This window comes from Mobula hypostoma, chromosome 1, assembly GCF_963921235.1.
Source record: "Mobula hypostoma chromosome 1, sMobHyp1.1, whole genome shotgun sequence".
Lineage (NCBI taxonomy): Eukaryota > Metazoa > Chordata > Chondrichthyes > Myliobatiformes > Myliobatidae > Mobula > Mobula hypostoma.
Window position 1 is genome coordinate 43,588,049 of NC_086097.1, and position 25,103 is coordinate 43,613,151.

The 25,103-nt window shown below is 40.7% G+C and overlaps 1 protein-coding gene across 2 annotated transcripts in view; it reads right to left on the minus strand.

Annotated features, from left to right (window-relative positions):
* Nucleotides 1-15,761, minus strand: part of dync1h1 (dynein, cytoplasmic 1, heavy chain 1) — a 111,857-nt gene extending 96,096 nt beyond the window's left edge. For both annotated transcript variants that reach the window (XM_063047294.1, XM_063047299.1), the window contains exons 1-10: nucleotides 15,411-15,761; nucleotides 12,776-12,863; nucleotides 12,231-12,404; nucleotides 9,432-9,687; nucleotides 6,505-6,691; nucleotides 5,374-5,645; nucleotides 5,016-5,243; nucleotides 2,183-3,259; nucleotides 1,279-1,458; nucleotides 1,050-1,199 (exon numbers count right to left, since the gene is read on the minus strand). In XM_063047294.1, the coding sequence (XP_062903364.1) occupies nucleotides 1,050-1,199; nucleotides 1,279-1,458; nucleotides 2,183-3,259; nucleotides 5,016-5,243; nucleotides 5,374-5,645; nucleotides 6,505-6,691; nucleotides 9,432-9,687; nucleotides 12,231-12,404; nucleotides 12,776-12,863; nucleotides 15,411-15,678 (2,880 nt within the window). In that variant the 5' untranslated portion in view covers nucleotides 15,679-15,761. The remainder of the gene's footprint in view (nucleotides 1-1,049; nucleotides 1,200-1,278; nucleotides 1,459-2,182; nucleotides 3,260-5,015; nucleotides 5,244-5,373; nucleotides 5,646-6,504; nucleotides 6,692-9,431; nucleotides 9,688-12,230; nucleotides 12,405-12,775; nucleotides 12,864-15,410) is intronic.
* Nucleotides 15,762-25,103: the final 9,342 nt, after the last annotated feature.

A 25,103-nucleotide genomic window follows, 5' to 3' on the forward strand; every position in this document is an offset into this window, starting at 1 on the left:
ATATAAAACAATCACTGAACCACAGAATCTACTAGTCCTTGAGATATACTCTGGAGAGGATTCAGACTAGCTGCATCACTGTCTAAGTATGGACTTGTCAACACACAGGATCCAAAAAGGTTGTAAACTTAGCCAGCTTCATTATAGGCACTAGCCTCCCCACCATTGAGGACAACTTCAAAAGCGATGCCTCAAGGTGGCAGCATCCATTATTATGGAACCTCAGTAGTAATGGGAAGACATGTCCTGGCTATTATCAGGGGGCAGGGACAAGAGTTGGAAGACACACACTCAACATTTTAGGAACAGTTTCTTCCCCTCCACCATCAGATTTCTGAATAGTCTATGAACAATACCCGATTAATTTGCCTTCTCTTTGCGCTTTGTTTATATATTCTTATTGTATGATAAACTTCTTTTCCATGACTTTTAATGTATTCTAATATATATATATTACACACACACACAGCAATTTATTTATTTATTTCTCTTGTACATTATGTATTGCATTGAACTGCTGCTGCTAAGTTAACAAATTTCACAACACATGCTGGTGATGATAAACCTGATTCTGATTCTAAATTATGTCACTCTGTTTGCACTTGAGCTGAGACTTAAGAGACGACTGGTTGAAAACCCTAGTTGGTTAACTCAAGAATAATTAGAAATATCCACTAAATGTTAGCTTTGATCTACATTAAATTTTACATGAATTCATGCCCCTACATGAATGGCCACATCTTTTGAAAACTACTTGTTAATCTGTTGTCATACATACATTCCTCTTCCCCTTTCTGACAAAAGACCATAAAGACACACACAACACAGAACATTAATCACTATACGACCAAAATTCCAGAAATGAACAATTCTTATAATATCCAAACTTGCTCTTAAAATATTTTATATCTCTTTTCTTTGGTAACTTAAAGCACCTCAAAATTGATACTGTTGTGAATTTAATCAAATGCCATAGGAATTAACACTATTTTCAATCTCATAAATGAGCTTAAATTCAATGCATTAACTATAAGATAGAAAAGTCTTACCCTGATCTTTGGCTCGCCTCCTGGTTTATGGCTTGTTTGTGGAGCATCAGTATCCATATCAACATCAGCCTTGTCATCAGCATTTCCAAACAAAACCATAGTCCATGCTTTCAAACCAGCCTGCAATCGAACTCCCAGGATCCTTTCAATCTACAAGAACAAGCAAACTAGTAAATTCGCAATCAAAACCAAAATTCTAGCAGCACCTAGTTATTCTGGCAACTCCTACCTCAATATCCAGTTTATTGACCCAGATGGGTAAATTGGAATATGAATGGAGGTTCAAATCATCAACTGCTTTCTGAATACGGTTCAAGATTTCAGAAAATACTTTGTGATCGTAGGCACAAGTTTCTAATGAACGAACTTCAAGGTCTATCTTCTCTTCAATAATCAAGAGATCATCCACCTGAAACATTTGTGACAAACATTATTACATGAAAATATGACCACAAGATTAGACATACTTAATATTCACAAGTAACTTGATCACCCCCTCTTAATTAGTACCTCACTCAGTGGGTATTGGGATGGCAGCAGAGTCCTACATCGGAGCATTATTCTCACGTAGGTGGGGCTTGGTGATTCAAGTGGATGAGCAGTTTAGGACTGCAGATATCTCCTACATTCACCCATTGTTGAAGACGTGCATTACCTTGCTGGATTCCCCTCCATTTTAAGATCTCTCTTTTTTTAAGCTTATTACAATCATACAGCACCAGAAGTAACCCAAATAGTCCATGCTAATTAAGATTCCCATCTAAGCCAGTCTCATTTGTCTGCATTTGGCCCATATCCCTCCAATCCTTTCTGATCCAAGTATATGGAGTCCATATCCATATCTGACCTATATCCATCAATTTTTCACATCCATATCTAATGCCCTCTAGTTCTTGATTTCCCAACCCTGAGAAAAAGACTGTGTACATTCACCCTATCTATGCTCTTCATAATTTTATGCACCTTTGTAAAATCTCCTTTTATTCTTCTCTTTTCCAATGAAAACAAGTCCCAACCTGCTCAACCTTTCTCCTTAACTCAGTCCCTAGGTTCTGTGCGCTATAATCACTGTGCCCAATCAGCAACCCAATTAGTCATGAAAAACAGAGGAACAGTAAATAAAACAAACTAACCTTTTCCTGGAAGCTGAAAACACTCTCTGCCAAGCGCTGCACATAAGGATCCAGTTTATAGGATTCCCACACCAATGCAATTCCTTCAGCTATCAATCCTTGAACTTCTCTTTTCAGGCCAGCAACCAATAGTGATATTGAAATTCTCTCTTCTACCTTTTCACATGTTCTTTCGTAGGTACGAACACTTTCAATGAGTGAAATTGCAAATGGATAGAGCTGGTTTGCTTGGTGAGCTTTGTTTACAATTGCCAGTGGAACACGGAACCCAAGCCACTTAAGATTGCGTACTTCTTTGGAAAGTGTAATAATCTCAGGCAGAAAATTTACTTTCAACTTTAGAACATTCCCACTGCGACCACGTGTGCGAGTGCTTTCTATAGTGAAGATACGACCAGACACACCCAGGTTACGCTGTTGCACCTTTCTTGCCCAGTCATCAAAAATCTCTTGTGTGTTGAGCTTCATACGAAAACTATCACCATCTTGTTTTAGTTTCTGCCCTTCCACATGATTCTCCCAACCTTTCCCAAGAACATCTTCTACACGTTTCATGTAGGCAGTGAGCTGTCGATCAATCTGCTTCGCCCAGATAATAGATCCAGAAACAGGAGGCAAGTCACGGACATGACTCATCTTACAAGCTTGGCTCTGGGGGTACTGCACTTTGAATTTGTCGTGCAAGGCTTCAATATCATCCTTCACGCGCTGGATTAGTTGCGTTTGATATTCACGAATAGCACCTCGAATGTGAGGACGAACGAAGAGGGCATTAAATCGGGAAAATATTCTGAACATTTCATTGGCATTTTTCGCAGTGCCCAGCTGATCTCGGAGTCGGGCTGTAATGCGTGTTTCAACTCTGTCAATTCGCTCATCATAGCGCTTGAGGGCTGCTTCCCAAGCTTCAGTTCCTTCTTTGGAAACATCCAGTCCATCAACCTCCTTGACATTTTCATAAGCAAGATTTACCTCTTCAATAGCATTTGCATCAGCTGCATCAAATAAAACTTCCGCTACCTTCATGTCCTGTGGTTCAGGCCCTTCCCCTTGGGATTGTTGTGCAACTGCAGTCACCTATACAATTTGAAAGAGGAAAAAAGAACCAATTGTAATTATGGACTTAAGAAATGATAAGTATGAAAATTACATACAATTTGTATCAAAAAATGCTGGAAGGATTTACTACCTGCTGAAAGAGATTTTTTAAATTTAAAAAACATTCCAACGGATAGACAAATATGATTCAAATGTCAACTAGAGCAGACATTTCACCTGCTGTTATTAACATGGTGTGCTAGTTTAATTGGCCCATTACATGGGTGGAAACCTAAAAATAAATCTAGATTTCAAAACTACTGACACTGAGAAGCAAAGGGAAGAGTTAAACACACATAAAAATACTGGAGGAACTGAGCAGGTCAGGCAGCATTAATGAAAAAGAAGATGGAGTTAATGTTTTGGGCCAAGGGAATAATTATTCTGGTCTGGCTTCACTTTTCAGTTTAGTAGAACTGAACAAGAAACCTGGTTGCCAAATTCTAGATGCAATGTTTCTCTAATGGTAAAATTCTGTCGTCGTCCCCCCCCCAGTCCTCCTCTCAAATTTACTTAGATTTTTAACAGACAAAATAACATAATAGCTATTACCCTGCAGAGAGTTAAACTAACAAATTCTGAATAGCCAACATAAATAAATACATGAAAAGTTATTTATAAATTATCTTAAAACTTGGATGAATGGGCTGGATCACCCAAAACACCCATGCATCATTGTGGCTGCAATTTACAATGGTCAGAAATGCTGTTGAACACCCAACTGAGTTCAGCAAGTCAATGCTGCAGTGGACTTTAGTGAGCCTAGTATGCTGGTTTGTGCATTTGAGAGGGTTCACATGATCATCCCTTGCCTGTATTATTGACAATAAGCTGTGCATGACCTCTACACAGAATCAACCCAGAAGCAACTAAACATCATAACAACATTCAGTAGCCACTTTCTATATTCTACTTGGCATTATAGTTGCAGGTGGTATCTTTAGTAGTGACTTATGACTGCTTTTTCCTGGAATGGATGGGATTCACAGCTCCCCTCTCCAAATCCTGAACTTAAGCTGCAATCCTAACTCTAGTGCACTCCCTGACCCTCCCCCACACATTTCAGGGTAGTATATTGCCTATATTTAAATTTGCCAAGTTGATACATATTCAATTGTTTTTGATTGAATCTATTTCATTTTTTTTACAAAAACAAAGTTTCAATGGTAAGTGCAGAACATCATTGACTGTACAATTCTTATTGCCCATGTCTCTCTAAATTTCTTCTTCAGTTTATTCTTTAAAACAATTTCTAAAATCCATATCCTCGGAGCTAGGTTCCTGTATTACTCAGTACCATAAGTATCCAAACAGGTGGAAATTTGCACCTGCCATTTGAACCTTTGCATCAGAAATCCAAGTTCGTCAAAGAATCTTGGCAGATCTTGGATCACTGGTAGGGGGCGCTGCTCACCAAAACAAAAGCCAAGGGGTTGAGCCTTTAGCAGTATGAAGAGAGATCACTGACTGGATATTCAGAAGATCAATGGTTCATTGGTCAATGACATATCTCACCTATCCGCCAACATTCTGACCCTTAATTACAGGAAACACTGCCAGTTACAGCATCTTTAAACAGGTCAGATGATAGGGCCATGAAAGTCTCAGCATTTCCAGTCATTCACTTCTGGTAAACTCTGAACGAATAATTTTCTTACAATTGTGGGATGATAACCCAGATTTTAAACACCAAATAAACTGCAGCCACCAGTATAACACTTTGTTAATGAATTACCTGGGGTCGAAGAACCCTGACAATAACTGCCCGCAGTTGTTCATGCTGTCGTCTGAACTTTCTCATTTGGTCAAGACGAGCCTGCAGCCTGCGATGAGCAGGATTAATACGCCATACCATTTTAAGATTCTCTTCACGTTTTCGTTTTACTATATCTCTAAGCAAAACCTGAAGTTTCTCATACTCATCATCCCAAGTCTGGAACACCTCAAAGCATGCCACCATCACCTGAAAAACGAAATACTCTGAATAAAATTCAAGACTGTGTTTCAAAACTTTAGCTGAGATTGCAAGCACAAGTTTTAAAAACTTCAACATGTATGAAACAAAAAAATCAAAACATCAATTCCCAAGCTACCTTCTCAAATTCTTCATAAGCAACGTGCATTAGTTTTCGCGTTCCCAAGACTTTAAGCAACTGGGAGCTCAGATCTCTTGAAATTGCTTCTACTAATCTCAATGCTCGTTGAATTGGATATTTTGTGTTTCTGATTTTTCGCAGGTGCGTGAAGATTGCAACAAGAGCCTGTCTGATTTTATCCAGTTCAGTTGCAGACAACAAATCATTCAATGGAAAATCCTTCATCAGGGGATTATAGTCATTTACAGTTTCCAATGCTTGCTTAAGTCCTATTATTTTAGGGAAAAAAATACATTAAAAGTCAGATTCAATAAAATGATACATTAGTACTCCATACAATGGTCATCAAGGTGAATTCCTGCGAATGAGCAAATGCTATGGAGATGCATTATTGACAATATTGCCGTGCTGGGAACATGGTGTAAACCCTAGCTTCACCACTGATTCATTTACGTGTTGGGAATCTAGTCAAGTTCAATCCACTACTGGTGCTTCAGCAACAATGAAATGGTTAAGGTCATCTCAGGGCCAGGTGACTTCGGTATCAAGTGAACCACTGAGACAATGTTCCTGTGGGATTGATGTTATGACAAGTGATGCATCCAGTATCAAGGTGCAAGGCTCCATATCTTGACAGTCAGCCCTGATCATAGAGTGTCGCTCATCAACTTCTGTTGGGATGAATTGGAAACTGCCACCTCTCCTTTGGTTGTAAAACTCTCCAAAGCTCTGAGATTATTTTTTAAACACACAGTTATGAGTGTTTATTACAAATTAGTGCTCTGCATGTTAGCAGAAATTGAATACTTGGGTATGCATATATTGAAGTTACAAAAACTTAAGTTATTTGTTTCTGTGGCAGCAAATTACAAATCTGCGCAGAAGCAATTAAACTACTTAGATGCATTTTTATTACACAAAGGGCAACCTGCAGCACCTATTTCTGTTGTTTTCTAAAAATTGCTATGGTTAGGTAGAGAATTGCATGGAGACAATGTGAAAGTTATGAAAACATTCAGCAATTAATGATTTAGTAATAATAAAGGCAGGGAAGAGTATGTTATACAAAGATTCCTGGTGACTGCACTGTCATCCAAAAGGTGCTTTTTAAATATTGTTCATACATACCAGTATCAGTGTCAAAGCTCACAGTGGCATGAAAACGTTTGCCGTGTTTGAGAATTTCCAAAGTAAGAAGCACCTCTCCGCTTTCCCGTTTTTCTTGAATGCGATACAAGGCTCTTTCTAGATTCAACCAGAAGCTGATTTCTTGTAGAGCAGTTCCTGAGGCAGGATCACGGTCAAGCTTAGTTACCTACAAATAAAATTTTGACAGAATAGGAAAATGGCTGTAAATATAAATTTGCAACAATTTAACCAAATCATGTTTATCTTTTCCTTCTATAAACTGACTAGTGTAACATAAAATATATAAAAATCAGGAGGGCATAAAGATATTTAGTCTTTTTCCTAAAGGACAGCCTAAAACTGGAAAGGATAATTTTAAGGTGAGAAGGAAATATTTGAGGGACAACTTTTCCCCTCACATTGAGAGTGGTGAGAATATGGAACAAGATGCCAGAAGTACTCGAGATGGGTAAAATTACAATCTAAAAAAAGACACTTGGACAAATACATGGATAGAAAAGATTTAGAGCAGGGGCTCCCAACCTGCTGTCCATGGACCCCTTGCTTAATGGTACTGGTCCATGGCATAAAAATAATTGGGAATCCCTTATTTAGAGGGATATGCACCACATCCAGGCAAACAGAACTAAATCATGTCACCTTGGTTGGCATGAATGAATTGGGCCAAAAAGCCTGTATGATTGACTACTTAATAGGGCAACTACTAAGAGGTAGACTGATTTAATGAGTACAAGGGCCTACAAACCCCAAAGTATTATATGCATTGGTTTTGAATGGGGGGGAAAGCAGAAAACTACCATCTACCTGCCACATTTAGGTTCTGTTCTCAGGGTCAACTGTGTAGTCTGCTGCCCAGCATTAAAACTGTAACATTATTACTGTAACTCTAACAATATTGCAAATTACTTCATTATAGTTCTGAGGGATTGGAAATTCATAACTTAAATTGCAATAAATTCTTTGCACTTGTATTTTTGTTAGTGAATTCTTTATTTGCTTTCAAAGGATAAACCTTTAACTAGCTGTATCTTCAGGTAAAAAGAAAGTCAGATGTGCATGGAAATGAGTTATAAAGAATGTTGTGCTGAGTCTCCTGCTTAATTTCTTTTTACCCGAAGATACAGCTAATTAAAGATTTATCCTTTGAAGATCAACTCTAAACAAAAGCAGAAATTAAGTATTGCCGATCTACTTTTTAACTAATACTACCTGTGATACAGTGCACATTGGAATATAAAGGCTCAGTCACATCACGAGTTTGAATTTTGATATACTGATGGAGATTCACTACGAGCTAGAAGTGCCCACAATCTTCACTCCCCCCAAGTTTACACTGTAAACAATGAACTTTTTGAAAGCACGTTCATTAAAAATGTCAAACATTAGCAGCAAGGGGAGGAAATAAATTTTCCCACTTAAGTATCTGACTACGATTGACCTCTTCCTCCCAACTTCTCCAACATCTGATACAAATTACCATCTATGGCAGATGCCATTAAACTACTGAATAAAACACAATGTAGGATAGCACATGAACCTTACATGCAACATACATTTTTACTATATACATTGACGGAATACCAATTGAAAACAGATGGATGTCTTGAATTCCTTGCTCCATCAACAACCCTCTCTTCCCCCCCACCCCCACAATTCAAGCCCAGGATCCTCAACAGTCCTGCTTGAAGCAACAAATCCTGAATTAGAAGCAAGGCCAAACACATCTTCCGAAATTTCCAACCAGGACGGCCGGATTCATGGGATGGGTCAGAATAAGAGTTTGGTGGAACAAGTCATTACAAGGACTCACTCTAGAAGATCTGAAAAAGTCACGTGGTTGTCAAAGCAAAATATATCTGCAGAGGAAGAGGCAGAGCTGAGTGATGGCATGACACAGCAACTCCTTCGCTTGCATCTTTGGAAACAACTTTATTTCTATCTTTGATATCTCTTTTTTTCCCCTTTCAATGTATGACCTGGAGTTACACTCTGACTTTGGTTCTTTGCGGGAATGGTACCCACTCTCAGGGCCTCACAAACAGCCGCTTTTAGATATACTAAGGACGTGGCCTGGAAAGCTAGTTTGCCTTCAAGGTGCCGGATTTTTGTGGCTCTGGAGGCTGGCTGATTCAAGACTGGTGCTGCTACCACTGACTGATGCACTGTGGGAGAACAAGAAGGGTCAGAAGCAGCAGCCTTGCTGTTGGCTATGTGCCCAGAGGCACAGAGCTTGGTAAAAGTGACGCAGCAGACCTTAAGTACCATAAAACAGCGAGTTGTTTTGTTATGTCTCCCCTCTCGCCGTGAAATGGGGACACCTCTTTTTTCCCTTACCAGGGAGCGAGAGAAAGCACTTGTGGTATGTCAAATACTGGGTGAACGAGTAGTCTTTGGGGTACTGCAAGTCTGTGTCTTTATTGATACTTTGCTGTACGCTTGAGTGCTTGTTGGGGGGCTGCCAATGCTTCTTTGCTGCTGTTTGTGCGTGGGTGGGGGGAGGTGGGTCCTTTGGGGTTCTAACATTTAACTGTCATTCATTCTTTGGGGCACTCCTCTGTTTTTGTGGATTTTGTGAAGAAAAAGAATTTCAGGATGTATTTGTATATATTTCTCTGACATTAAATGTACCTATTGAAACCCATCTAATTCACCCAATCTGTATTTCAGGTAAGAGTTTGTTTATACACCTTTGAAACCTTTTCTCTCCTATTAAAACATATTGTGATAACTATATCAAAGACTACAAAATACAAATTGTTAGTCGGAGAAATAATAAACAGGCTCAAAGGAAAAGAAAATTGAGACAACTGAAAAAGGAAATAAAATTAAAGACTTCTGAATTATAACATAAAACACAAAGGTAGTCTTGATTTGCAAAACTTTGAACATATGAGTAATGCCCTTACCTTCTGAATCTCTCTAATCCAACGGTTCACACCAGACTGTAACTGGTTGAGGAAGGTTGGATCCTCTACTTTGTCACCAAAATCAGTGACTTTGGGTTTCTCTCCACGTTCATAGCACTGTTTGGCTAAGTTAGTTATGACTGGATGGATTGGGAGACTGATCTCTGGGATCTCAATGTTCTGTTGCAAATGTAGGAGACCCATTTCCAGCTCTGCAATCTTTTTCTCAACAGACGGTGCCATTTTATCACCATCCCTAATAAAGCAGAGGGGGAAAAAAACAGGAACACTTAAAATCCTTTACATTACACACATAGCCTTCAGTTTGAGACTTTACTGTTGTGTTTATCTACTGAGGATGCCACAAAATTTTACTTCAGTTAAGAATCAAGGCTATTAACACCAAAATCATAACTAACTGGCCTCTGCCTATTTTGCTATTATTCTTATCGCTGATTTATGATGCAAGAACCAACTACTGATTTAGAATGACAGTAACTGGAGCTCTATGTCTCAGAAGAATACGGCATGGGTACGCGCCCTTTGGCCCATGGTGTTTTTGCCAAATTTAACTCAATCTATCTGCTTACAAGTGGCTCATATCCCTGTATATTATTGTATCTGTCTTAAATCCTCTTCAAAAACACCACTACTGTGTGCTTCCATAACCCCACCAGTGGCAGGTTCTAGGCATTTGTCATTCTGTGTGGGAAAAATACATACCCATACACCTCCTTCAAATTTTCCCTGTTCATCTTAAAGCTATGCCCTCTACCATTTGACATTTCTACCCTGGGAAAAATACTCTATCTACCTTACCTATCACCCTCTTCACTTTAGAACCATCAGGTCTCCCCTCAGCTTTCAACACTCCAGAGAAAACTACTACAGTTTGTTCAACCTCTCTGTATAGCTAATATTCTCTATTCCAGATGTTACGTACCCCGTAACTGGGTTGCCAAACCAGCAGAAATGGACCACTTAGTTGGAGTCTGGTTTAACAGAAGCTAATAAAGTTTTATTAAAGAAACAAGTAACACAGTACTCTAATTGTAAGGATATAAATGCAACAGGTTAGCAATGATAAAACACGCATGTACACAGAACTACGGTAATAGGAATCAATCAAGCTCTATCGCAGTCTAGGGGTAAAATGATCAGTCTCAAGTGACGCAGAGTTCAGTTCAGCTTAGTACAGTTCGCAGTAATCGCTGTTGTGCCGTTGGGGGGGGGTGGTTGTGTGTGTGTGTGTGTGTGTGTGTGTGAGAGAGAGAGAGATTGATTGATTGATTGAGAGAGAGAGATTGATTCAAAAGACCTTTGATGTTCTATGCAGTTAGCTCTCGGGCGGACCCTATATCTTCTGTAGTCACCGACTGTGACCCCTCTGCTCCGGATACGACCGTTCTTCCGCGGTGAACCCGGCTCCCAGGCAAGGGCGGAGACACACACCAGGTTCCCGCCGATCATACCCTTTCACCCTGTGCGTCTATGGTCGGTTCCCGTGACCAGACCTCTAGACTCCCACCAACTTGTGGGGGCACACCGCTCTTCCAGGGTCTCGTTATCTCGTGGTGTGTCATGCCTTAGTGAACCTGTTCTTTTTATCCCCCTGCTGGGGTATCGCCTGTCCATCAAACTCAAACAGTTCAGGTTCAAAGCAATCTGTCTGTCAATATCTGAAATGTGTTTCTTTCTCGTTAAACTCTCTCTTCTCTCTTATTAGCATTTTGAATGTTTCTCCATTGTCTCCCTTATCTCTCTCATCAGCATCAATCTTCTGATAACTTGGTTTGTCGTCACACAGATGAAACTCTTTTGCACCCACTGCAAAACCTCCACATCCTTCTTGCGAAAGGGATGATCAGAACTGCACACAGCACTCCATATGCAGCCTAAACTAAGTATACTAGCAGCAACACGATTTCCTAATCCTTACACTCAATAACCGAACCAATGAAGGCAAGCATTCCAGACACACCTTTACCACCCTATATACTTGTGTTGCCATTTTCAGGGAGCTAGATAATTGCACCTCTATATCTCTATTCAACTACTCTCCTTAGGGCTCTGCCATACACTTCCAAGTGACTGAACATGTCCTACCCTGATTTAACATCTCAAAATGCGTCACTTGCCCAAGTTAAATTTCATCTGCCATTGCTTTGCGCACTTTCCCAGTCAATCTTGTTGTAACCTTAGATAATCTTTTTCACTAATAAACAGCCAATTTTGATGTCATCTGTAAATCTATTTGTCATACCAACTATATGCTTACCCAAATCCTTGATATATGACAAACAACAGAGGATCTGGCACCAATTCTAGCATCATATCAGTTAAGTTCTTTATCCTCTTTTCAGGCATGGTCAAACCTCTTCTCAAAGTTCAATTGCAGTTTTTAAAGTAAATTCCAGCTTGTCAACAATGATTTACGATCTTCCTGGACATTCCCCATCCTCTTCAAATTTCCCTGAAACTTGTACACTTGTTTCCTCACTCTCCGAGTTCTGATGGAATGTCAGTTATCTTCTTTCCTCCTCACTGAAGCTGCTTGAACTGCTGAATGCATTCAACATTTACTTTCCCCCGACTTCCAGCACCAACACTTTTTGTTCCAAAAACATACTTTGTGTTTTCCTAACATGATTGCTCCTCAGTCAATATGCAAAGCCTTTGCAAGTGGTAGTTGCTCTATGCTGAAAATTAACCAGCAAGTTTGCAAATAACTGAAATTTAAAAAAAAATTATAGGTACATTTGTTAATCTTCATAGAAGTAGAAATCAAATAACAATTACCTGTCAGCTTTGCCAGATTCTCTAATGTATGATTTGAAAAATGGAGCCACTGCATTGCTGATAATTGAATGCAACGTTTCGTACGGAGAATCTTCACTTAGTGTTATAACACGCAGTTGAGATGAAATTGGTTTATCTGCATCTATAACTGGAGTGCGTTTAATGAAAGCCAAACTGGAAAGAAAAATATTTTGGAAAATGAATTTTAAATACCTAGATTACACAGAAACACCCCATATCCATGGTTAACAGAAATAAACCCTTGGTTGTTTTCTCAAAATAAATGAAATCACATTGCAAGAATCAGTATGTATTGATCTCAAACCACCATGTAATGAAATAGTTTTTCTTTATAAACGCACCAAAGATACCACCAGGCTTTACAATTCAGATCAGAAGATTGCCTTCAGTCAAATGCTAGAATTTAGTAAATTTGACATGATTGAATTATTACATTACTTAAATACATTAACTACTTACTACTTGGAAGGCAAGGAAATTAACTAACTTTGGCATACAAGACAAATAAATCAGTAATTCAATACCTGTTAGATTTGAGTCCATAATGAATATCGGTGTTAATGCTGTAAGCTATATGCTCCTTCTCCTCTTCCCCTTCATCTCCAACATCCTCTATTAGATAAAAGCAAAAACTGATGATTTGTATAGGTTAACAATCTAATATAGAAAATAGCTACCTTTTAACCATAAATATTTAAGTTATTAGACGTATCAAATATATTGGAAAATGGTATGTAACTCCATGTAGCATAGACCCCAACAAAGAATGGAGAGACAAAAATGGTACCCATAGCTGGTTTCTTGGTGCCAGAGAAAGATCTACAATGACAATGTACCAATCTCTTCAATTACAGAGTGGGGAAGAGGAAACTAAAATAACAGCTCAAGAATTGACGTTCGAGGATTCTGAGTGAATATGTAAATAACTGACAAGAAAACATGACTAGCTTGCAAATTGTGAAATCTTTCCATACAAAAGGAACTGCAGATGACACATACAGTACATGACATCCCTAAGCTTGGATTTTTATCATAAGGAATTTTTAAAACTAACCTGGATGAAAAAGGTACCCAATAATTTAATCACAAAATCACATACTGTTAATGGATTAGATATTGAGAATCAGAGTCATTTTTAATATCACCAGCATATGTTGTAAAATTTGCTGGCAAATTTGTGTTGACATGTGGCCAAGTGGTTAAGGCGTTGGTCTAGTGATCTGAAGGTCGCTAGGTCGAGCCTCAGCTGAGGCAGCGTGTTGTGTCCTTGAGTAAGGCACTTAACCACACATTGCTCTGCGATGACACCGGTGCCAAGCTGTATCCGGCCCATGTGCCCTTCCCTTGGACAACATCGGTGACGTGGAGAGGGGAGACTTGCAGCATAGGCAACTGCCGGTCTTCCATACAACCTTACCCAGGCCTGCGCCCTGGAAACCTTCCAAGGCATAAATCCATGGTCTCACAAGACTAACGGATGCCTACACAATGTCATGAAATTTAACTTTAAAGCAGCTATACAATGAAATCCTTGGTAAAAAACTGAATTACAGTAAGCATATGTCTATTAGTTAAAATAAGTAATGCAAAAAAAAAGCAAAAATAAGGAGTGAGGTAGGCTTCATGGATTCAATGCCCATTTAGAAATCAGATGGCAAAGGGGAAAAAGTTGTTTCTGAAACGTTGAGAGTCTGTCTCCAGTCTCTTTTACCTTCTTCCCGACTGTAACAATGAGAAGAGGGCAAAATCTTAAAAGCCAATTATAGGGTCAGATGAGATTGAATTTAAGAAAAATACTAAGATGAAGGAATATTGCTCGAAGTGTTGGTTGAGGGGTGATAACCCTGTAGTGCTTGTGGTACCTAACATGATATATGCAAAACACTCAATATTTCACAAATTCTTTACACATTAATTAATTGCGATATATTTTATTCTATTGAAAACAAAAGATGTACATTAGCTCTTTGGTGTCAGAGTTATCCAAAGGAAGAGGCATTTTGATCAGAGTCAATGTCATGCATTAGCTCCTATTCTTTCACTGATCCCTTTTTATTCTTTTCACATTCTCAACTCCCCGGTCCTGCCAAACCCCCCCCCCCCCCAGACCTATCACTGTAAAGTCACTTCTCTCATCAAGGCAAGCAGTTACTCTCACTCTGATGCGGCATGGTAGTTTAGCGGTTAGCATAAACAGTGCCAGCGATCGCGACGGGGGATCAATTCCCGCCATTGTCTCTAAGGTCTCGTACGTTCTCATCATCACTTGGGATTCCTCCGGGTGCTTTGGTTTCCATCCACGTTCTAAAGACGTAAGGGTTAGGTTCAGTAAAATTGTCAGCATGCTGTGTTGGCGAGGTAGCATGGTGACACTTGAGGGATTGTGTTGGTCGTTGATGCAGACCATGCATTTCACTATATGTTTAGATGTAATCGTGTCAAGTAAAGCTAATCTTTAATATTTATCTGTGAAAGGATTAAAAAACTTTGCTGCTTCCTATGTAAAAAATTGGCAATTTGTAATCAATATAAAGGAAATACTAATAAGCCTCATTAGAAAAATGCAAAATAGGTGTGCACTGATCGATTTTACAGAACATGAAACTGTCCATATAACTGAGTCAGCTGACGATGAAATGCCAATAGGAGACAAATTTGATTTCTTCTCGCCAGTAGGGCGTCTCCCACAAAGGAAAGCATCCTTGTGGGAATCCAGGAAAATTAAAATACTAGATGTATTCGGAAATGTAAGCTACTAGTCTTACAATCAAGATTTTAAATATGTTGAAGTGATGACGGGAAGTCATACGCATTGCACAAATAAAAATAAACAGTAATTTAAACTGTAGGAAATTAGCAAAAGGCGGACGTCCCCCAAAGGAAATAATGCAAAGCTCAAGCGCTGTCAGCAGCAACCAACTCCGACCACCCCAAACTTCCCGTTAGCTTGGAAAATTGATGTTAAGATTTTGCAGTTAATTCCCCATCGGAACCTTCACATAACGGCTGAGAGAGGACTGATTTACATTCTGCGTGTCAACCTCTGCCCGGGCCGCCGCCCTCACCCAGCTCTCTGCCGGGTGCTGCCGGCCAGCAGGGCGGGCACAGAGCGCTTCTGGTTCACGTTACCCCCCGAGTAGACGACAGGAGCGCACAAACCTTTAAGGGTCGTTCGCTCGACCAACACCGTATGCATCTGGGGGTCGGAGAGAAATTTTTTCATCTGCTCCACCGCGCTCTTCTCCTCAAAGGCCGTTTCCAGGGCTGCCGGCGCGTCGCCGCCATCTTCCAGCAGCAGCGGCACCAGCTTTCGGATGTGCTTCTGCAGAAGCGACACGTCCGCCACATTCTGCACCGTCACCTCGAGGCCGGTGCTGCCATCCTCCCCGCCGCCGCCGCCACCACCACCTCCGCTGCCTTCAGACATGGCGAAAGTCTGAACGCTGGCCGCACCCCACGGCCCTCGACTAGATCGGCGATGGAGGCACTGCGGCAGCCGCCCAGCCACTGAGGCGCGTCCACTGCGTCACGTGTCACTGCAGAGGGTGAGGTAATGCCGGGCAGCGCCTCCTCCGCCAGGTCCCTACAGGGCCGGGCCGCCTCCCTCATCCATTCTGCAGCGCGTTAAGTTCCCAGACTTCCCGATCATATCAGCACATTAGGATGAAAGGCGAGCAATATTAACTCCGTTTATTTTTCTTTCTTCACAGATCTGATTTTATATCAGTAATCTACTGTGCAGTTGAAGCTACTTGAAGAAATATTTGTCCAGTTTTCATTTTATACCCTTTTGTTTTAAACAATTTTGTTCTTTTTAACCATTTTGTTCTGAAGGGTTTGGGGATAAGAAAATATTACAGTTGTACAGTCCACCTCCGTAGTACTGTGCAGTTTCATGGGATATATTAATATTGGAGGCGGTCCAAACGACGTATGAGGATTGACTTGTAAAGAAATTTTTAAACTGATGGGGTCTGCACTCTTTAGTGTAGAAGAAAGAGAGGTGATGATCTTATTCAAGTACATAAGATGCTGAAGGTGTAGATGTTGAGATGTTTATGTAAATAGGAGAGTCTTAAGCATGCTCTACACATTTGAAACTTAATTCACTGCTATTAAGTGCAGAAATTAATCACCATAATTACTCAACAAATAAATTATAGTCATGTACTAAAATATTCCTTTTTTATATATATCTAACAGGAAATTGTTATTGCCAAAATAGAGCAACTGTGGTTCAAAGATTTGCTAGGTCACAGTTCCAGATTTGGCATCCATCCATATGAAGAGGAATCTTTTTAAAAAATTGTTTACTGCATTGCCAAATAATTGAACCATTGCTTACTTTGGTGCATTACATCTTAGGAATGAAAGAAATAGAAACATAGAAAACCTACAGCACAATACAGGCCCTTTTTTGGCCAAGGTACAGATATATAGTCACCACTTACTTGTTTAAGAACACCACATAGCTCCTTTTTTTCCATCCTACAGTTATTTCAAAGCCTACCTATCTGAAGATCAATTATGTCTTCCCTATACATCTCAATCTGTATTGTCTTGCCTGACATATTCATAGCAATTACAATGGGTATTACTACATAGTGACCATTCAATTCAGGAATCTTTGCCACAACAAAGGGTATTATGTAGTTTATCTGTTGACAGTGGTTTTGTTTGCTGCAATAAAATAGTATGGAACACTTTCGCAATGAATGTAAACTCACAAGCACCTGTGCTTTTCCATCTGGCAGAAATGGCACTGGATGAATGACTTGCAAATTTCAGCTTGTATGTTTCATTTTGTCAAAACAAGCACATTTTACTTTTGATTTACTGCATTCTGGCTGGGTTGACCAGCTTCTTACTTGTCTCAGCATCCAGACAGATGCTGGCCTCTGTGTACTGCACCTCTGAAATATAGAAATGTACATATAAAGAAAGGTTATTTTGGAACCTAACTCCTTGGTTGACTGGAAGTTTGGACCTATACAATTCTATGATTTTATTATCTTCAAAAGAACATTTCAGTGGACTGGTTATTTGCTAATATTGTATAATTTAATACAATAATACAAGGGTGGGCAGGGTGACCTATTGTCCAGTAGCACTCACATCCATGGTGATGAAGTTGGTTATGGCTAGAATCCTGCCTCCTGCCCAAGCAAGGATCTACACCCACTGCACTTTGCCTATCGCCAGAATAGGTCTACAGCAGATGCATTCTCATTGGTTCTTCACACAGCCTTGGATCATCTGGATAATACTAATACTTATATCAAGCTGTAGTTTACTGACTATAGCTCAGTGTTTAACATAATCATTCCTACAGTTCTGACCAAAAAGCTCCAAAAGATACCTCCCTCTGCAATAGGATTCTCGACCCACAGACCACAGTCTGTGCAGATTGAAAATAACATCTTCAACTCGCTGGTAATCAACACTAGCGTACCTCAAGGATGTGTGCTTAGCCCAAGGCTCTACTCTCTCTAGACCCTTGACTGTGTGGCTAGGCACAGCTCAAATGCCATCTATGAATTTGCAGATGACACAACTGTAGTTGGCAGAATTTCAGTTGGTGATAAGAAGGCCTACAGGAGGGAGATAGATCAGCCGGTTGAGTGGTGTCTCAGCAACAACTTTATACTTAACTTCGGTAAGATAGGAATAAGGAACCTTGGTTTTCAAGGGATATTGCAACTCATAAATAAGAAGAGGGAGTTGTATGACATGTATAGGAAACGGAGTAAATAAGGTGCTTGAGGAGTATAAGAAGTGCAAGAAAATACATAAGAAAGAAATCAGGAGGGCTAAAAGAAGACATGAGGTTGCCTTGGCAGTCGAAGTGAAGGATAATCCAAAGAGCTTTTACAGATATATTAAGAGTAAAAGGATTGTAAGGGATAAAATTGGTCTTCTTGAAGATCAGAGTGGTCGGCTATGTGCGGAACTAAAGGAAATGGGGGAGATCTTAAATAGGTTTTTTGTGTCTGTATTTACTAAGGAAACTGGCATAAAGTCTATGGAATTAAGGGAAACAAGTAGTGAGATCATGGAAACTGTACAGATCGAAAAGGAGGAGGTACTTGCTGTCTTGAGGAAAATTAAAGTGGATAAATCCCCGGGACCTGACAGGGTGTTCCCTCGGACCTTGAAGGAGACTAGTTTTGAAATTGCAGGGGCCCTGGCAGAAATATTTAAAATGTCGCTGTCTACAGGTGAGGTGCTGGAGGATTGGAGAGTGGCTCATGTTGTTCCGTTGTTTAAAAAAGGATCGAAAAGTAATCTGGGAAATTATAGGCCAGTAAATTTAACGTCGGTAGTAGGTAAGTTATTGGAGGGAGTACTAAGAGACAGAATCTACAAGCATTTGGATAGACAGGGACTTATTAGGGAGAGTCAACATGGCTTTGTGCGTGGTAGGTCATGTTTGACCAATCTATTGGAGTTTTTCGAGGAGGTTACCAGGAAAGTGGATGAAGGGAAGGCAGTGGATATTGTCTACATGGACTTCAGTAAGGCCTTTGACAAGGTCCCGCATGGGAGATTAGTTAGGAAAATTCAGTAGCTAGGTATACATGGAGAGGTGGTAAATTGGATTAGACATTGGCTCAATGGAAGAAGCCAAAGAGTGGTAGTAGAGAATTGCTTCTCCGAGTGGAGGCCTGTGACTAGTGGTGTGCCACAGGGATCAGTGCTGGGTCCATTGTTATTTGTCATCTATATCAATGATCTGGATGATGTGGTAAATTGGATCAGCAAATTTGCTGATGATACAAAGTTTGGAGGTGTAGTAGACAGTGAGGAAGATTTTCAGAGCCATTTGGACCAGCTGGAAAAATGGGCTGAAAAATGGCAGATGGAGTTTAATACAGACAAGTGTGAGGTATTGATCGTTGGAAGGACAAACCAAGGTAGAATATACAGGGTTAATGGTAAGGCACTGAGGAGTGCAGTGGAACAGAGGGATCTGGGAGTACAGATAGAAAATTCCCTAAAAGAGGCATCACAGTAAGATAGGGTCGTAAAGAGAGCTTTTGGTACGTTGGCCTTTATTAATCAAGGTATTGAGTATAAGAGCTGGAATGTTATGATGAGGTTGTATAAGGCATTGGTGAGGCCGAATCTGGAGTATTGTGTTCAGTTTTGGTCACCAAATTACAGGAAGGATATAAATACGGTTGAAAGAGTGCAGAGAAGATTTACAAGGATGTTGCTGGGACTTGAGAAACTCAGTTACAGAGAAAGGTTGAATAGGTTGGGACTTTATTCCCTGGAGCATAGAAGAATGAGGGGAGATTTGATAGAGGTATATAAAATTATGATGGGTATAGATAGAGTGAATGCAAGCAGGCTTTTTCCACTGAGGCAAGGGGAGGAAAAAACCAGAGGACATGAGTTAGGGGTGAGGGGTGAAAAGTTTAAAGGGAACATTAGTGGGGGCTTCTTCACACAGAGAGTGGTGGGAGTATGGAATGAGCTGCTAGACGAGGTGGTAAATGCGGGTTCTTTTTTAACATTTAAGAATAAATTGGACAGATACATGGATGGGAGGTACATGGATATGGTCCGTGTGCAGGTCAGTGGGACTAGGCAGAAAATGGTTCGGCACAGCCAAGAAGGGCCAAAAGGCCTGTTTCTGTGCTGTAGTTTCTATGGTTCTAAGATCAAAGAATTAAATGTGGGATTCAGAAAGGGTAAGATGAGTGAACACCCAGCAGTTCTCATTGAGGGAAGTGGAAAGGGTGAGCAATTTCAAGTTCCTGGGTGTCAACATCTCTGAGGATCTATGCTGCGCCTAACATATCGATGCAGTTTCAAAGAAGGGCCAACTGGGTAGATTTCATAAAGAGTTTAAGAAGGTTTGGTACGTCACCCAAGACACTCATAAATTTCTGCAGATGTACCGTGGAGAGCATTCTACTGGCTACATCACCATCTGGTATTGGGGGTGGGGAGGTGGGGAAGGGGCACCACAAAGGATCAAAATAAGCTGCAGAAAATTGTAAACTCAGTCAGTTCCATCATGGGCACTAGCTTCCCCAGCATCCAGGAAATCTTCAAGGAGTGATGCCTCAAAAAGGCAGCATCCATCATTAAGGGCTCCCGTCACCTAGGACATGCCCTCTTCTCATTGCTAGCATCACAGAGGTGGTCCAGGAGCATGAAGGCACACACTCAATGATTCAGGAACAGTTTTTTCCCCTCTGCCATCAAATTTCTGAATGGATGTTAAACTCACGAACTGAACCTCTCTTTTTTCCCCCTCTTTTTGCACTAATTTAACTTTGTATATATTTTAAACAACTATTTTCACATTTTACTGTCCCATTTTTCTAAATTTTGAAATATATTGAAGATGTGTTTGAGCTAATCTACAATATTATGCATCATGTCAAATCAAACGAAAAATTCCAAAACCTGTCAGCAATTTACTGAAAATCAAAAAAACCAAAATTGCAAGGCTGAAAAAATATTCATCCCTACGCTGACTTTCCTCAGGTGCAATACTGTATATTACTTTACCAACTCACTCAATTTTTTGATGTAGAAAATTGGAGGATTGCCTGTTTTCAATGAATTTATAAGAATAAGAACACTTTCTCTATAAGGTCCCAACAGTATAGTACATTTTCAGCAGACCAAACCAAAATGAAGACAAAAGAGCATTCAAAGCAATTCAGGAAAACGATAATAGAGAAGCACAAATCTGGGTAAATGTACAAGACTGTCTCGAAGATATTGAACATACCTCAGAACTCAGTGGTCCAATGTGAAAAAGTGGAAAAAATATGAAACTACAGCCACACTGCCAAGGTCAGGCCATCACTCTAAACTTAGTTTCTGGAGAAGAATGGCACTTGTGAGAAAGGCAACTGTGACGCTAACTGTCACTTTGAGTGAGCTGCAGAAGTCAGTGGCTGAAACTGGCGTTGAAGTTCATGACTCCACAACCTCTAAGGCCTTGCACAAAAAGGGCATTTAAGGAGGAGTAGCAAGGATGAAACCCTGGCTAAAAAAGGCCCATAAGGACTTTGTGAAGTGCCACTTAGAAGAAACTGTAAAGATGTGGAAGGTCTTGTGGTCAGATGTGGCTAGAGTGGAACTTCTTAGCCTCAACACTCAGTGGTATGTGTGGTGTAAATCTAAGACTGTGCACTATCTCTATTGTAAAGTGTGGTGAAGGCAGCATCATCCTATGGGGATGTTTTTCAGTAGCAGGGACTGGAGATTGGGTTAGGATGATTGGGAAGATAAAAGCTGCTAAATACAGGGAGATCCTGGATAAAAACCTGCTAGCCTCTGCCAGAATACTTAAACTTGGGAGTAACATAGAACATAGAATAGTACAGCACAGTACAGGCCCTTTGGCCCACTATGTTGTACCGACCCTCAGACCCTGCCTCCCACATAACCTCCCACCTTAAATTCCTCCATATACCTGTCTAGTAGTCTCTTAAACTTCTCTAGTGTATCTGCCTCCACCACTGACTCAGGCAGTGCATTCCACGCACCAACCACTCTCTGAGAAAAAAACCTTCCTCTAATATCCCCCTTGAACTTCCCACCCCTTACCTTAAAGCCATGTCCTCTTGCATTGAGCAGTGGTGCCCTGGGGAAGAGGCACTGGCTATCCACTCTATCTATTCCTCTTATTATCTTGTACACCTCTATCATGTCTCCTCTCATCCTCCTTCTCTCCAAAGAGTAAAGCCCTAGCTCCCTTAATCTCTGATCATAATGCATACTCTCTAAACCAGGCAGCATCCTGGTGAATCTCCTCTGTACCCTTTCCAATGCTTCCACATCCTTCCTATAGTGAGGCGACCGGAACTGGACACAGTACTCCAAGTGTGGCCTAACCAGAGTTTTATAGAGCTGCATCATTACATCGTGAAGCAACTTTCAGGGATCTGTGGACATGTACCCCCAGATCCCTCTGCTTCTCCACACTACCAAGTATCCTGCCATTTACTTTGTACTCTGCCTTGGAGTTTGTCCATCCAAAGTGTACCACCTCACACTTCTCTGGGTTGAACTCCATCTGCCATTTCTCAGCCCACTTCTGCATCCTATCAATGTCTCTCTGCAATCTTCGACAATCCTCTACACTATCTACAACACCACCAACCTTTGTGTCGTCTGCAAACTTGCCAACCCACCCTTCTACCCCCACATCCAGGTCGTTAATAAAAATCACGAAAAGTAGAGGTCCCAGAACAGATCCTTGTGGGACACCACTAGTCACAATCCTCCAATCTGAATGTACTGCCTCCACCACGACCCTCTGCCTTCTGCAATTCTGAATCCACCTGGCCAAACCTCCCTGGATCCCATGCCTTCTGACTTTCTGAATAAGCCTACCGTGTGGAACCTTGTCAAATGACTTACTAAAATCCATATAGATCACATCCACTGCACTACCCTCATCTATATGCCTGGTCACCTCCTCAAAGAACTCTATCAGGCTTGTTAGACACAATCTGCCCTTCACAAAGCCATGCTGACTGTCCCTGATCAGACCATGATTCTCTAAATGCCCATAGCTTTCCCACCACAGATGTAAGGCTCACTGGTCTATAATTACCCGGACTATCCCTACTACCTTTTTTGAACAAGGGGACAACATTCGCCTCCCTCCAATCCTCCGGTACCATTCCCATGGACAACGAGGACATAAAGATCCTAGCCAGAGGCTCAGCAATCTCTTCCCTTGCCTCATGGAGCAGCCTGGGGAATATTCCGTCAGGCCCCGGGGACTTATCCGTCCTAATGTATTTTAACAGCTCCAACACCTCCTCTCCCTTAATATCAACATGCTCCAGAACATCAACCTCACTCATATTGTCTCACTCATATAGGAAGCTTGTCTTTCAGCAGGACAATGACCCAAAGCATATTGCAAGAGAAACCATAGAGTGGCTTCAAATGAAAAAAAATGGATGCCCTTCAGTGGCCCAATTAGAGTCCTGACCTCAACCCAATTGAACATCTCTGGCGAGACCTCAAAATTGCCATCCACCATCACTTCCTAACTAATCTGGCACATGTAATTCATTTGTAGATTTAATTCTTACTGTCCTAAGTTACTGTGTGTTATGTTTACACCCTGGTCTGGAGAAACATTGTCTTGTTTGGCAGTATACCTGTATATAGTTTAATGACAATAAACTTGATTAATTTTGCAAGGAAAAATGGAAAATCTTGCTCCATTGCATTAAGACTTATCCAAAAAAGCCTGTAGTAATAGCTGCGCGAGGTGGTTCAACTAAGTACTGAGCAAAAGGGGATGAATACTTTTGAAATGCTGACATTTCAGTTTTTGAATTTGTAATTTTACATGCTTTACAAGTTTCCTTGTTTTGGGAGCTCCATGTTGCATCTCCTTCACAATGTACAAGCATTAAAGAGGGGAAATATGAGAGGATATTGCCCAAACACTAAGATTGTATCCATAATTGTTTTGAGTGTATGTACAGTCAGATACAATGTAAGTCAGATATGCAATCAGATCAATGTATATTGATAAGTCTGATGGCCTGGTGAAAGAAATTGTCCCATAGCCTGTTGGTCCTGGCCTTGCTGGCCAGGACCAACAGGCTATGGGACAGGCCATGCTGTAGTACTGTTTGCCAGATGGAAACAGCTGATATAGTTTGTTTGGGGTGGCTGGAGTTCCTGATGATCCTCCGTGCCCTCTTTACGCACCTGCTGCTGTCAATGTCCTCAATAGAGGAAAGTTCACATCCACAGATGTGCTGGGCAGTTCGCACCACCCTCTGCAGTGCCCTGTGATTGAGGGTAGTACAGTTTCCATACCAGGTGCTAGCACAGCCAGTCAGGATGACTTGATGGTACCCCTGTGGAAAGCCCTGAGGAATTGGGGACTCGTACTGAACTTCTTCAACTGTCTTGGAGGTGAAAGAGGCGCTGTTGTTTTTTCTCCCACCACACGGCTGATATGTACAGTCCAGATGAGATCCTCGGTGATGTGTAGACCGAGAAACTTGAAATTATGCATCCTCTTAACTACAGTCCCATTGGTGTCAATAGGGGCTAGCCTGTTTCAGTTCCTCCTGTAATCCACGATCAATTCCTTAGTTTTTTCAACATTGAGGGAGAGGTTTTTTTCTTGGCACCACTGTGTCAGGGTGTTGACTTCTCTTCTAAAGGCTGTCAAATATCTTGCCAAAGACAATATGGACATCATCCATCGCCCTACCCTCATCTACTTTCTTGGTTACCTCTTCAAAGAACTCCATGAGATTTGGCAAACAAGTCTTCCCACACACAAAGCCACGCTGACTATCCTAAATCAAACTGTCTCTCCAAATGGAATTGGTTCATTATTGTCACATGTACCCAAATACAGTGAAAAGCTTGTCTTGCATGCTGTTCATATAGATCAAATCATTACATAGTACATTGAGGTAGAACAAGGTAAAATAATAACAGAATGCAGAATTGTGTGAAGTGCAGTGCAATGTAGTTAAAACAATAAAGTGGAAGATTATAGAAGTGTAGTATGAGGTCAAGAGTCCATCTTATCATACAAGACGTCCGTTCAACTGTTTGATAACAGCGAGAATAAAAGCTGTCTTTGATCCTGTCCCTGAGAATTCCTCCAACAATTTACCCACCATTGATGTCAGACTCAAAGGCTTTTTTTTTGGCTGCCTTTTTTTTAAAACAGTGGAACCACATTAACTACTCTCAAACCCTACAGAATTTCACCTATGGCTACAGATGCAGCAAAAATCTCTGCAAGGGCCTCTGCTATTTCTTCAATAGCCCTTTCCCACAATGTCTGAAAATGCACCAGATTAGCCCTTGGGGATCTATCCATCTTAA